General features: G+C 40.8%; 1 protein-coding gene across 2 annotated transcripts; it reads right to left on the bottom strand.

Moving 5' to 3' along the window:
* Positions 1-548: 548 nt before the first annotated feature.
* Positions 549-4,527, bottom strand: LOC115679414 (54S ribosomal protein L17, mitochondrial). 2 transcript variants are annotated; one of them, XM_056310430.1, is made up of 7 exons: positions 4,397-4,527; positions 4,098-4,265; positions 3,509-3,574; positions 2,187-2,261; positions 1,375-1,504; positions 1,172-1,297; positions 549-997 (listed from the first exon to the last, which is right to left on the bottom strand). In XM_056310430.1, the coding sequence occupies exons 2-7, from the start codon at positions 4,241-4,243 to the stop codon at positions 854-856; spliced, it is 687 nt and encodes a 228-aa protein (XP_056166405.1). In that variant the 5' UTR covers positions 4,244-4,265; positions 4,397-4,527; the 3' UTR covers positions 549-853. The 2 variants fall into 2 exon arrangements, with proteins under 2 accessions (XP_056166405.1, XP_056166404.1); XM_056310429.1 differs by having other exon boundaries at positions 4,361-4,512.
* Between the last annotated feature and the right edge of the window lie 6,416 nt (positions 4,528-10,943).

Below are 10,943 nucleotides of genomic sequence, written 5' to 3'. Positions count from 1 at the left end.
CCTTCAAAGCAATTTCTCAGTCAACACAGCATGGAGTTCTTTTAGAGCTAGAGCAAGCAGAGTATTTTGGCAGTATACTGATTTGTTTTTTTTTTGGTCAGATCAGTATACTGATTTTGCTGGCTTGCTATTTGAACAAGCTCTCAACTAAGGATAGGATGATATTCGTGTGCGGTTGCTGTCAACGATATTTATGTGATGTGGGTTGCTGGTGTTGAATCAAAGAATCAATTGTTTATGGAGTGTAAATTGCCAAGGAGGTCTGGAGCAAGATGGAGATGTGGGATATATAGAGGCCTTGCTCAACTGGGATTCTGAGTTGCAATGGGCATGTAATACTTGGAAAAGGCAAATTTCTTCCCTGTCTCATCTTCAAGGTTGCCTGGAGTGCAGTTTTCCTCAGCAAATAGCCATTTGTAGGAGCTGGAGGTTGATGCCATACGAGATTTGTCGCATTTTGAACATTTTCTCTAGCAGAGATCCTCTGCTTTGGTTTATGAAGTCAATAAAACTCACTACTTACCCAGCCAAAAAACAACAACAACAACAACAACAAATCTTTGATGCTTTTATTCGACAGATCAAGGCTCAACTCAAGATCAAACAGCATTAGCCACGTCTCGTCTCTTGACGAATTTTGGCCCCCTATAAACAGATCGAAAGGTTACTAAATGTGAACAGGAAACTTAACAAAATCCTAAATGTCTAGCAAAAATCTCTCGCTGGAGCCGAATATCCTATTTTTCAACACCATCAGTCCGTCAGCTCAAATAAAAAATAAGGATGGGTAAGATAAATCAGAGAAGATACTCTTGAAAGGGATTTTGCTTAACTACGAGACTATAGAACTGCATCAGCTAATGATCATCTTATTGAGGAATTCGGCTTGCTCCGGGAAATACTCCAGCAATTCATCCTTGGTGACCCAAACAAAATCCTTGCACTTCTGAATGTTAAACTTGTTTGTTGCAATAACTTGAGACTTAAAGAAGAATCTCTGAAAAAGATGGAAGAATCAGCAAACCGAAGGCTAAGTAATCTCTATTTCAAGTTCTTCCAGAACAAGGACAGTATATCATTTCTACAGCAGAAACGGACTATATAACATACATATAGATATTCCTTTGTGATAAATTCGTGTGCTTGTTCGTCTGCTGAACTAAAGTCATACCTTAAGAGATGGCACTTCCACTGAATCTTCTGTTCGCTGTATGACTGTATGACCCATAGGAGCATTTCCAACAAAATAAGTATGTGACAGATCTCCTAAGACAGATTCCAGTGCTGACTCTGCACACTGGAGAAATGAGCCACTGTGAGAGAAGGGAAGATAAGTGAGGAAGAAATGTAGATGATGCAAATTTTGGTCACCACCTTGCGCAATGTCTCCTCAGTTTCATAAACCTTTTCAGGAAAATGCCAGGCGGGATCACCAGCAGGAGAACTGTACGCATTACCATAAAGAAGAAGATACAATCTCCTGTCTAGCGCTCTTTGTAAAGACCTATTATACATTTAAACAGACACGTGCCATAAGAGGGCATGCAAAATAAGTAGATCCCAAAATGCCTATTATATCATCATATAACTGATTCTAACAGTAAACATTCTTTGATCTCAGAATATAAGATCCAAACTAGTTAATGAACCCACAATCTGGAAATAAAAGGAACACCCATCGCATTGTTTGTCATATTCAACTTATTATCAATACCAACCTCTCATCACAGAACATTAAGTACGACCAAATTGGACCACATTTTTTTACAACAGAACATATTTGCTTGTTTTTCATCACCAAAGAGTTTGCAATGTCCGAAGAAAACCAGCAAATCGAGAATTCATGCAGACAATTCCTGTGTAGTTCACAATATATAAATTCATTATCAAAGAAACAATCCCCTGTACAAGAGTATTTATCTCCATTTTACACAGCTGTAATGCAGAAAGGAGTTTCACATAGGAATCCTAGTACCACGCGTAGACTATCCCAAACGGGATATTAATTTAGAGGTCTATCATGATCCACAAAAGCAAAGAAGGCCCAAAAGAATTGGAGACAAATATTGAGGAATGCCACTCAAAGAAACAAAATAAAAGATATCCAAGAAAAGCAACACGGACTATTCTACTCCAACAAATACCAGTAACAGCATCAAACATGCACCGCATAGGAATCTCCATACTTTCTATCATTTGTTTTGTCAGCTTCAGTGATCCGAGGAGATGGTACATAGTCAATCTGGTAATCACCTTTTCCCCTAGTTGAAAGAAGAGGACAAAGTTTGTGAATTGAAAATTGATGGATCGTTCAATAATATGTGAGAGAGAGAGAGAGAGAGAGAGCAATGATAAACAAAAGAAAAAATAAGAATGTAATCTTCCAAGCAACTAATGCGTTCGATTCAGCTACCACAACCATGATTAAATCAAATGACCCAGAGAGAGAACGGGCCACTATCTGTGATCATGTGGTAAAACATTGAACAGTTAGCAAACCCACATATTAATGGAAAAAAGAAAGTACATGACAATTTAGCTTCAGGCCTTACAATAGAGACTGAAAAAGACAAATAATAGATAAAGAGAACTTGCCACTCAACTTTCGAAATAAATTTATGCCGATTAGCTTCAAGCCTCACGAGAGGGGTCAAAATGACATAAAATAGGTCAAGAGAGATTGGCACTCGCAGAGTTCAAGATAATCACAATTTGCGTCAATGACTAGTCTCTTAAGTCTTCTAAGGGGACCATGAATAAAAAGGAGGATTTGGAAATTCTCTTAACAGTAGCATTTGATGCAATTATTACTGGACCACAGTTTCAGCTCCATGTATTCACCATAGTTCTACTTTACAGCATCTCCTCATTAGGGGGGTGTGGGCAATTCTGTAACCGTAGATTGAGCTTGCTCAAACATTTAGATATTTCTTTATTTATTTAGCAAGCCTCTGCAGTAATTTTCTTTTGAAACTATAATTAAACGATGTAAAAGCACCACTAAAGAAAATTATATACTTAAAAAAAACATGAATAGTAGAAATATCGAATGAAAGTGCGTCAACTGTCACCAAGACTAAATACCTCGAACTAATTCATTCAAAGTTTATGCATGTTGAGGAGGCAATGTTTTACAAGATTAACGATATCAGCATATTGGTTTGAAGTTTAAGCCCAAAGACACCGAACAAGAAGTCAGTTCACCAGACAACTAACACTATCCAAGCTAGGTCTCAGAGACATTATACGGATAACATAGACGAAGATGTTGATTTCACAAACCCAGATAAGACTTTAGGTACCAAAAAAAAGGGGCATATGAATGACAAGCAACAAGCACAATGTCAAAATAATTCACTTAGACAGGTGCACATCAGATTAAAGTCAATGGAAGTAACGAGAAACAATTGCCGATTTGCCATTACACCAGGAACTAGCAAGCCAGAACTAATTGCTAACAAGACAACACTAGGTCGAAATGATTCAATCAATGTATAAAGAAATGTACCTGGCATTAGACTTGTCTAGAAACTCATCTGGGTATCTCCTCCGATACTGCTGACACCAACGAAATCTAAGCACAAATGAAAAACAAGCAAAACCGACACATATTATTAGCAAACATTTTTCATTCCAGTCACCAGCCCATCTTACTGATTCAGACCCCGGTCCCCAAACTCAAGTCTCCCAACGAATTTGTCCCAAAAGCGAAAACCCCTAATTAGCATCCACCAGGAGCCGTGTGAATCCATTTTTTTCTCAGCTTAAAGTAAGAATGAATAAGGAAATGTCGAATCTTCACTCTCTTAAAGCTACATATCATGAGAAATTGGAATGTAGCTGCAAAGTGCTAAGGTAAAATTCAATATGTTAGTCTCGAAATAAATCCCCGCCAATCTTGGAGCCGATTGAGATGACCATCAGTTCATTTGCGAGTAAAGAAGCAAGGAGCATTTAGCTGAACCAACCCTCCGCCAAAATACTTCATTTTCAGAAGAAAACGAATTCAAAAGACTACCCAGTTGACAAAATGGCTCTGCTACTACGAGCATCATCCCTTAGCTCCGAAACAGAGTAAAGTAAGTGTAGTGACTCACGAGAACTCCTGAAATGCGTAGACCACGGGGTCCATCTTCGGGACGACGACGGGCAACCTCTCGAACAGCACGGACGCGACGATCTTCTCGGGCTTGGTGCAAAACCCACGCGCCGGCCGAGCCAGCGCCGACAGCGACCGCTGCATCTTCTCCCCCTTCCCTTCGCCTCTGGATCCAGCAACACCGCATAAAAACAGGCATCAGACGAAAACGCCGACAGGAACAAAGAAGAAGACCAAGAACATCCTCGCACGAACACATACATAGTAGATATCAGAGAGAGCGAGAGAGAGAGAAACCCGGCGACTTCCTCGGCGGATGCTAAAACCCTTCGAGACGGCGGCTACCGCAAGCTTCAGCTCAGAGGAGAGGCTGGGCCGCCAAGCGTTCGCCGGTCGTCGCTGCTCTGATGGCTCTGCAGAGTCCGCCGGGTTTTGTGGCCAAATTGGGCCGGGCCGGAGAGCCCAAAAGCCTGAATTAGCTCTGCCCGACCCGAGATACTATTGAAAATAACTACATACACACACACACATACGCGCGCGCGCGCATATATATATATATATATATATATATATATATATATATATATTATAGGGCTAATTCAAAAAAACACCGACTTAACGTTGAATGACAATTCTGACCCGAGCTTTTTTTTATCTCAATAAAGAGCATCAAATTTTACTCGAGTCCTATATCTACCCCTATAATGTGAAATTTTCAAATTATTTGGATCAAATTTTGGATTAAAGTGAAAATTGAAGATTTTTATGAGACAGAAAAAAGTTTAAATCAGAATTGTCACTCAAGGTAGAGTTGGTGTGCTCTTTTTTTGAATTAATGTATGTATATATATATACATAAAAAAACAATATGTAATTCAAGAACTACAAAATGAATTTAGTCACACCTCTCCGTGGATTTTGATAAACTAGCTTAATATCTCTGACATTACGCTCGTATACCACCTCATTTTATTTTTTCCCCCTTTGAGCTACTCGCTTATATCTCCTTAAATTATATAAACTGTAAGAAATTTTATAACAAGGGAAATTATGTACATTTCATATTATATCCCGATTAAAAATCTAGACGACCAAACACGGTTTAAATGTTTTCGTAAGGATATCTAGACTTGTACTTATATCAATCGAATCTTTGTTCCTAACTTTTTAAAATGATAAAATTTTTAAGGTTTTGTAATTTGTACTTTCTTAATTAAATTTAATTAGATATATGTTTTTTTAATTTTGTAAAAAATATTAAATTTTTGGATCATTAATTGTAGAGCTTTGAAAACACACAGATTTAATTAAATTTAATTAAGAAAACACGAAACATATCAGATAAATTAATATTGAGAACGAATCAATACGACTACCTATATAAGTTGCAACGAGAGAGAGAGAGAGAGAGAGAGAGAGAGAGAGAGAGAGGGTCTTGGACGTCATAGTAGCTAAAGAAATCTTCTTCTTTTTATTTTGAAATTGGAGCAGTAGGATCGTCGTCTCAACCCTGTAGATAGAGAGAGAGAGAGAGAGAGAGAGAGAGAGAGAGAGAGAGAGAGAGAGAGGATAGGGTCTTGGACGTCATAGTAGCTAAAGAAATCTTCTTCTTTTTATTTTGAAATTGGAGCAGTAGGATCGTCGTCTCAACCCTGTAGATAAACAAGTAAGAATGAGCAGTTCCAAGTTCCTTATATGTTCCACCTGGAATCTGAAATCTACCCTTGGGTACAAGTTCCTCGTTTTTTGGAACCTAAAATCTACTCGTCGGAACCTGGAACTTACAACCTACCCTGTCACAAATTTCAGGATTTAACAGGTTCTGTTTCTATTTTATTTCATTTTTAGTTAAACAAAACAAAAATGAGCGTAACAATATTGAACAAGCTTGTTATTCACCAAAGAGAATATAAAAGACTAGTTTTCTTGGCATTACGATTCAAATAAACACAATTAAAATGAGAAGTCATTGCGTGAATTGATACTAGGGGTAAGCGATTTTATGTTCTGTACAGTCCACTTATAACTTACCCATGAGAATATATTCATCATTTTTTGGAACTTGGAACCTATCTTATCACAGATTCTAGGGTCTACCTAAACTCCGCCTATATTAGTAATTGAACAATTGTAGTGAATCATCACATTTAATAACCACCACTTGCTGCTATTATCCACTGACCATAACTTATATTTAGATATAAGAAGAATATGAAATATTAACAAGTCATAAAATGAAAGCTCAGACTAGTGGTTCCAGATTATACACTCATCATTTAGCGCTAAGAAACATCGCAGAATCACGTGAAGACGTAGACCAAGAAAAAACACAACAAACTTATTTATGTTTCAGATTCCAAGTTCCAGATTCCACTACTTAGAACCTGGAACCTACTCTGGAACCTGGAACCTGGAACCTACTCGTCGAAATAAATTCCTTAATTTTTTGAACCTAGAACCTACCATGCATATCTTGGAACCTGGAACCTACATATTCCTACCGTCAGGTTCTCATGTTCTACCCTAAAACCATGCTCACTCTTATAAACAAGAGAAATGATGAGAAATGTAGATGTGAGGCAACCGAACTTTCACGACTGTAGATTCATTCAAGATTGTATAATCATATTCACTCGAATCATAATACCCAATTTTTAAAACTCTCCCACTATCAAGTTTCATTCACGAAACTATGAATATAATCTTGGGTTGATACTATGAAAAACCCCAAACTGGTATGCTTGTGACAAATTTAACCTAAACTAATTTTTTCACTACAAAAAACCTCAAACTGGTACACATATGACAAATTTACTCTAAACTAATTTGTTGATTACCAAAAACCCCAAACTGGTACATTTGTGATAAATTTACCTTTCATTAAATTAAATTAATACCACGAAAAATTACGAATCCATACACCTGGTAAATCTCCAAACTGGTACATCCATTAACTGTCACGTGTCATCCAACTCAAAAATTTGATGGTAAAATTTAACAAAAACTAACGGAGGGTAAAATTATCACAGGTATACCAGTTTTGGATTTTTTGTGGTCAAAAATTAATTTAGGGTAAATTTACCATATATATACCAGTTTAGGATTTTTCATGGTATTAATCCTATAATCTTTGTATGATAAATGATAGCCTAACGATTAGGGAGAAGTACTATCCCTATTGTCCTTGTCATGTATATGGGATTTAATTCTAGAGAAAATTACCAAAAAAGTCATAAACTTATAGCATATGTGTCAATTCAATCCTAAACTGTTTAATTTGACCAACCGAATCATAAACATTTTGACAATTTGCCAATGTAATTCATCCGATCAATTTTGATTTGAAATCGCTCACGTGGATGCCAGCCGTCCTACATGGCACGCCAGCACTGACGTGAACAATTTTTTTTTTAATTTTTAAATATTTTTTGATTATTGTTTCGATTATTTTATCTTTTCTTTCTTTCTTCCTTCTTTTCTTTTTAGTTTTTCACTGTGACTGGTAAGGGTTGCTGGAGCTTGCCGGCCACGGGGTGAGGACTAAGAAGCCCTCGCTGGCTGTCGGCAACCCTCGCCTGGCCTCGCCTAGATCTGGGGGAGGCCATAGCGGTCGCGGGCGAGCTTCACCAGCAGTGGGTGAGGCTGCCTTCACCAATGGACGGCGAGGCTGGCCTCGCTCGTGGCTGGGTGAGGACTTCACGGCCCTCACCCAGCGGCCGACGAGCTCCGGCGACCCTTGCCAGCCATGGTGAAAAACAAAAAAGAAAAGAAGGAAAAAGAGAAATAATAAACATAAGGAAAAATAAAAATATATTAATAAAAAATAGAAAAATAGTAAAAAATAAAAAAAATTGTTCATGTCAGCGTTGGTCATGCCACGCAGGATGATCTACATTTACATCTGCAAATTCTGGGCAAAATTGACCAGATGAACTATATTGGCAAATTATTAAAATGTTTAGAATTTAATTGCTCAAATTAAAAAGTTTAGGATTGAAGTGACATAAATGCAATAAGTTTACGATGTTTTTGGTAATTATCCCTTGAAATTAAAGTGAAAGTCACTTATTCCAATACAACACATGCATTAACTGGCACATAATATTACTGCAATCTAACTTAGTATGTCCTCGTCCTCGTCCTCCTTCTTCCCTATCACAAAACCCTAAACCTCTCAATATTATTATTCCAATACAACACATGCATTCATGGCTTAATCTCTACTAGGAGCAGACTACGACTCCACGTCCATTACTTAAGTTGTTTGCAATTGTCATTCACATAAACATTAAACTTAATTTGTTCGATCTTTCCCAAGGTTTATGGAAAGACCTTTCATCATCGCTACTCTCATCAATGATAAAAATCAGTTCTTCAACTTGAAATGCTAAATCAAGATCCAGAACACCTAAGTGAAACTAGACTTGTTCACTCCAATTAGAGAATTTCATTTCATTGAATAAAGGAACAGACGAAGTGTCACGCCCCGAACCCCATCGAGCTCGCGACATCCCCTGCTCCGGTCGAAATGATGCGACGTCCCAGGAACGTCGCCGACCCAACCCAAACATCAGAGCCACATGCGGAAGCGAATAATAAAACCCCGGACAAATAATGACGACAACGGGGTAGAACAACAGAACAATCCAAGCAACCACATATTCATACAACACCAAATATACAAACATCATATTCCAGACATAAATACAGACTAACATCCTCAGTCACCGTTTAAACAAAAGATCGAGGTCCGGTTAACTTAACTTCCCTATGGGTCAACCCGATTTACACAACCCCTAAAACATCCTAGGGAAAAACCTAAGGATCGCCCTCGTCCGATCCCGCTTCAATTTCTGGCTTGAAACTCGGAACTCACTGCGCTCCACTGGCACCAACAGCAGCTCCCGGACTTCCAAAAGAAAAGGCGCACTTCCCGGGTTTAGGGCCGGGGGTCTGAAAGTGGCGGTTATACAACCGTGAGACGAATCTCAATAAGTGTACAACCCCAAACCCCACGTAGGCACTCACGTACCGCCAGACGAAAACACACATAACACACAACGATCGGCCAAACTAACAATCACATGCGACCCTACCTGGAATCCATCACGCACGTTCCTGCACGTTAGACAATAACACAGCCAACACATCACAGCAAGGAATCACAGACGCGCGCGTGCCTCAATTATAAGACAGAAACCACTTGGGCACGTCCCATACCGTGCCTAGCAGTTTCTACCCCATAATTAAGCATCACATCACGCGATACAAACACACTCGCACGCTACTCACACCATGCGTCACTTTCCACAATCCTCTCGCTTGTCTTGCCAAATCTACTCATTCTCAACCTTTCCACCACTACCGCGCCCGCGTAAAACGCATCAGGCCAACGGTCTTCTGACCTCGTCAGGCATCGTCACCCCGTCGGGCCGGGCATCGTCACCTCGTCAGGGACGGCATCGTCCCGCGTAAACGTACACGCCTCAGGACGGAATCCTACACACACTTTCCTTCTACCGCGCCCGCGTAAAACGCATCAGGCCAACGGTCTTCTGACCACGTCAGGCATCGACACCCCGTCGGGCCGGGCATCGTCACCTCGTCAGGGACGGCATCGTCCCGCGTAAACGTACACGCCTCAGGACGGACCTTTCCAACCAAACCACATTTCCATATCCTCGTTCCACTCAAACCACACTTGCCACGCCACCACACAAACACACTGCCAAACATACACACTTCACACACATTTCACATTTACACAACCTCGTCACACAAACACCGCACGAACACCCAATCACACATTGTTGGCACGCGAATACAATACGCGAATGCACTACCACACCACCACACTTCACGGCCAAACACACACGACACATGGCCAGTCCACAATCAGCCCAAGCACAATCCCAAATCAGCCACAACCACACAGTCATATCACAACACACACGATCAACACACAAACTGGCATTTCTCCACACCCAAACGTTATCAAATCAGTTCAGGCCCTTCACGACAATTTCACAAAATCTCGGGCCGGACCTAACAGTACCAACCACACGACAAACAGCACCCCACAGCACCTAAAACCACACATCACAGCCATCAATCAGTCTTTTTCGCCCTCAAAATCACCATATCTCACTCCCGGCTCTTCACGGCACTTTCATAAAATTACGAGCCGGTCCTAATGGTACTAACTGCGTATCGAACAGCCACTCACAGCACATCACACGGCATATCACAGCCAGCAAACAGTCCCTAAAATCACTTAAACCGAACTTCAAACGAGCCTAGAAATACCCGAGGTCCTAAATGACATTTGGGGAAAACACTTACTCAAAAGGCGAGACAGAACGGGGCTGGAACGGGCCGGGACAGCGGCAGCAGCGTCGCCGGCGATGTACGGACGGGAGTGAACAAGTGTCCCCGTACGGACGCGATGAACGCACAGCTCCGTACGGACACTGTACGGGGACAGTCAGGACGGTGGCCGGAGAGGTGCCGGTGACAGCCATGGGCGCGCCGACGGTCCGGCGTGAACAATGTGATCCGTACGGACGGGTGAACACGATACCGTGCGGACACCGTACGGACTACGCCGGACGGCGACGTACGGCGAGGCTGGCAGGCCGGGTGTCGATTAACAGCGATCGGAGCTCCGTGATCTTGTTTGCGGACGAGAAAGAGAAAACGGAGAAACAAGGCTGTTTTGGACAAAACTCGGGCCGTGGTGGCTGCAGCAGGTGGAAATGGTTGCTGGTGATGTTGGCTTGGTGGGGCAAGACGGCCGGTGATGTTCCTAAGTGAACAAGATCTCGAAAATGGCGTAAACGTAATC

The sequence above is a fragment of the Syzygium oleosum genome, unplaced genomic scaffold, assembly GCF_021117445.2.
Source record: "Syzygium oleosum isolate NSW1041296 unplaced genomic scaffold, Sole_v2.1 Sole_v2.04, whole genome shotgun sequence".
NCBI classification, from domain to species: Eukaryota; Viridiplantae; Streptophyta; class Magnoliopsida; order Myrtales; family Myrtaceae; genus Syzygium; species Syzygium oleosum.
This window is presented reverse-complemented; position numbering and strand designations above follow the sequence as displayed.

Coding starts and splice junctions, on each gene's coding strand:
- LOC115679414 (XM_056310430.1), bottom strand. CDS start 4,243: ATGCAGCGGTCGCTGTCGGCGCTGGCTCGGCCGGCGCGTGGGTTTTGC. Junction 3,575..4,097: donor TACGCATTTCAGGAGTTCTC/GTGAGTCACTAC, acceptor ATTTGTGCTTAG/ATTTCGTTGGTGTCAGCAGT. Junction 2,262..3,508: donor CTAGACAAGTCTAATGCCAG/GTACATTTCTTT, acceptor TCTTTCAACTAG/GGGAAAAGGTGATTACCAGA.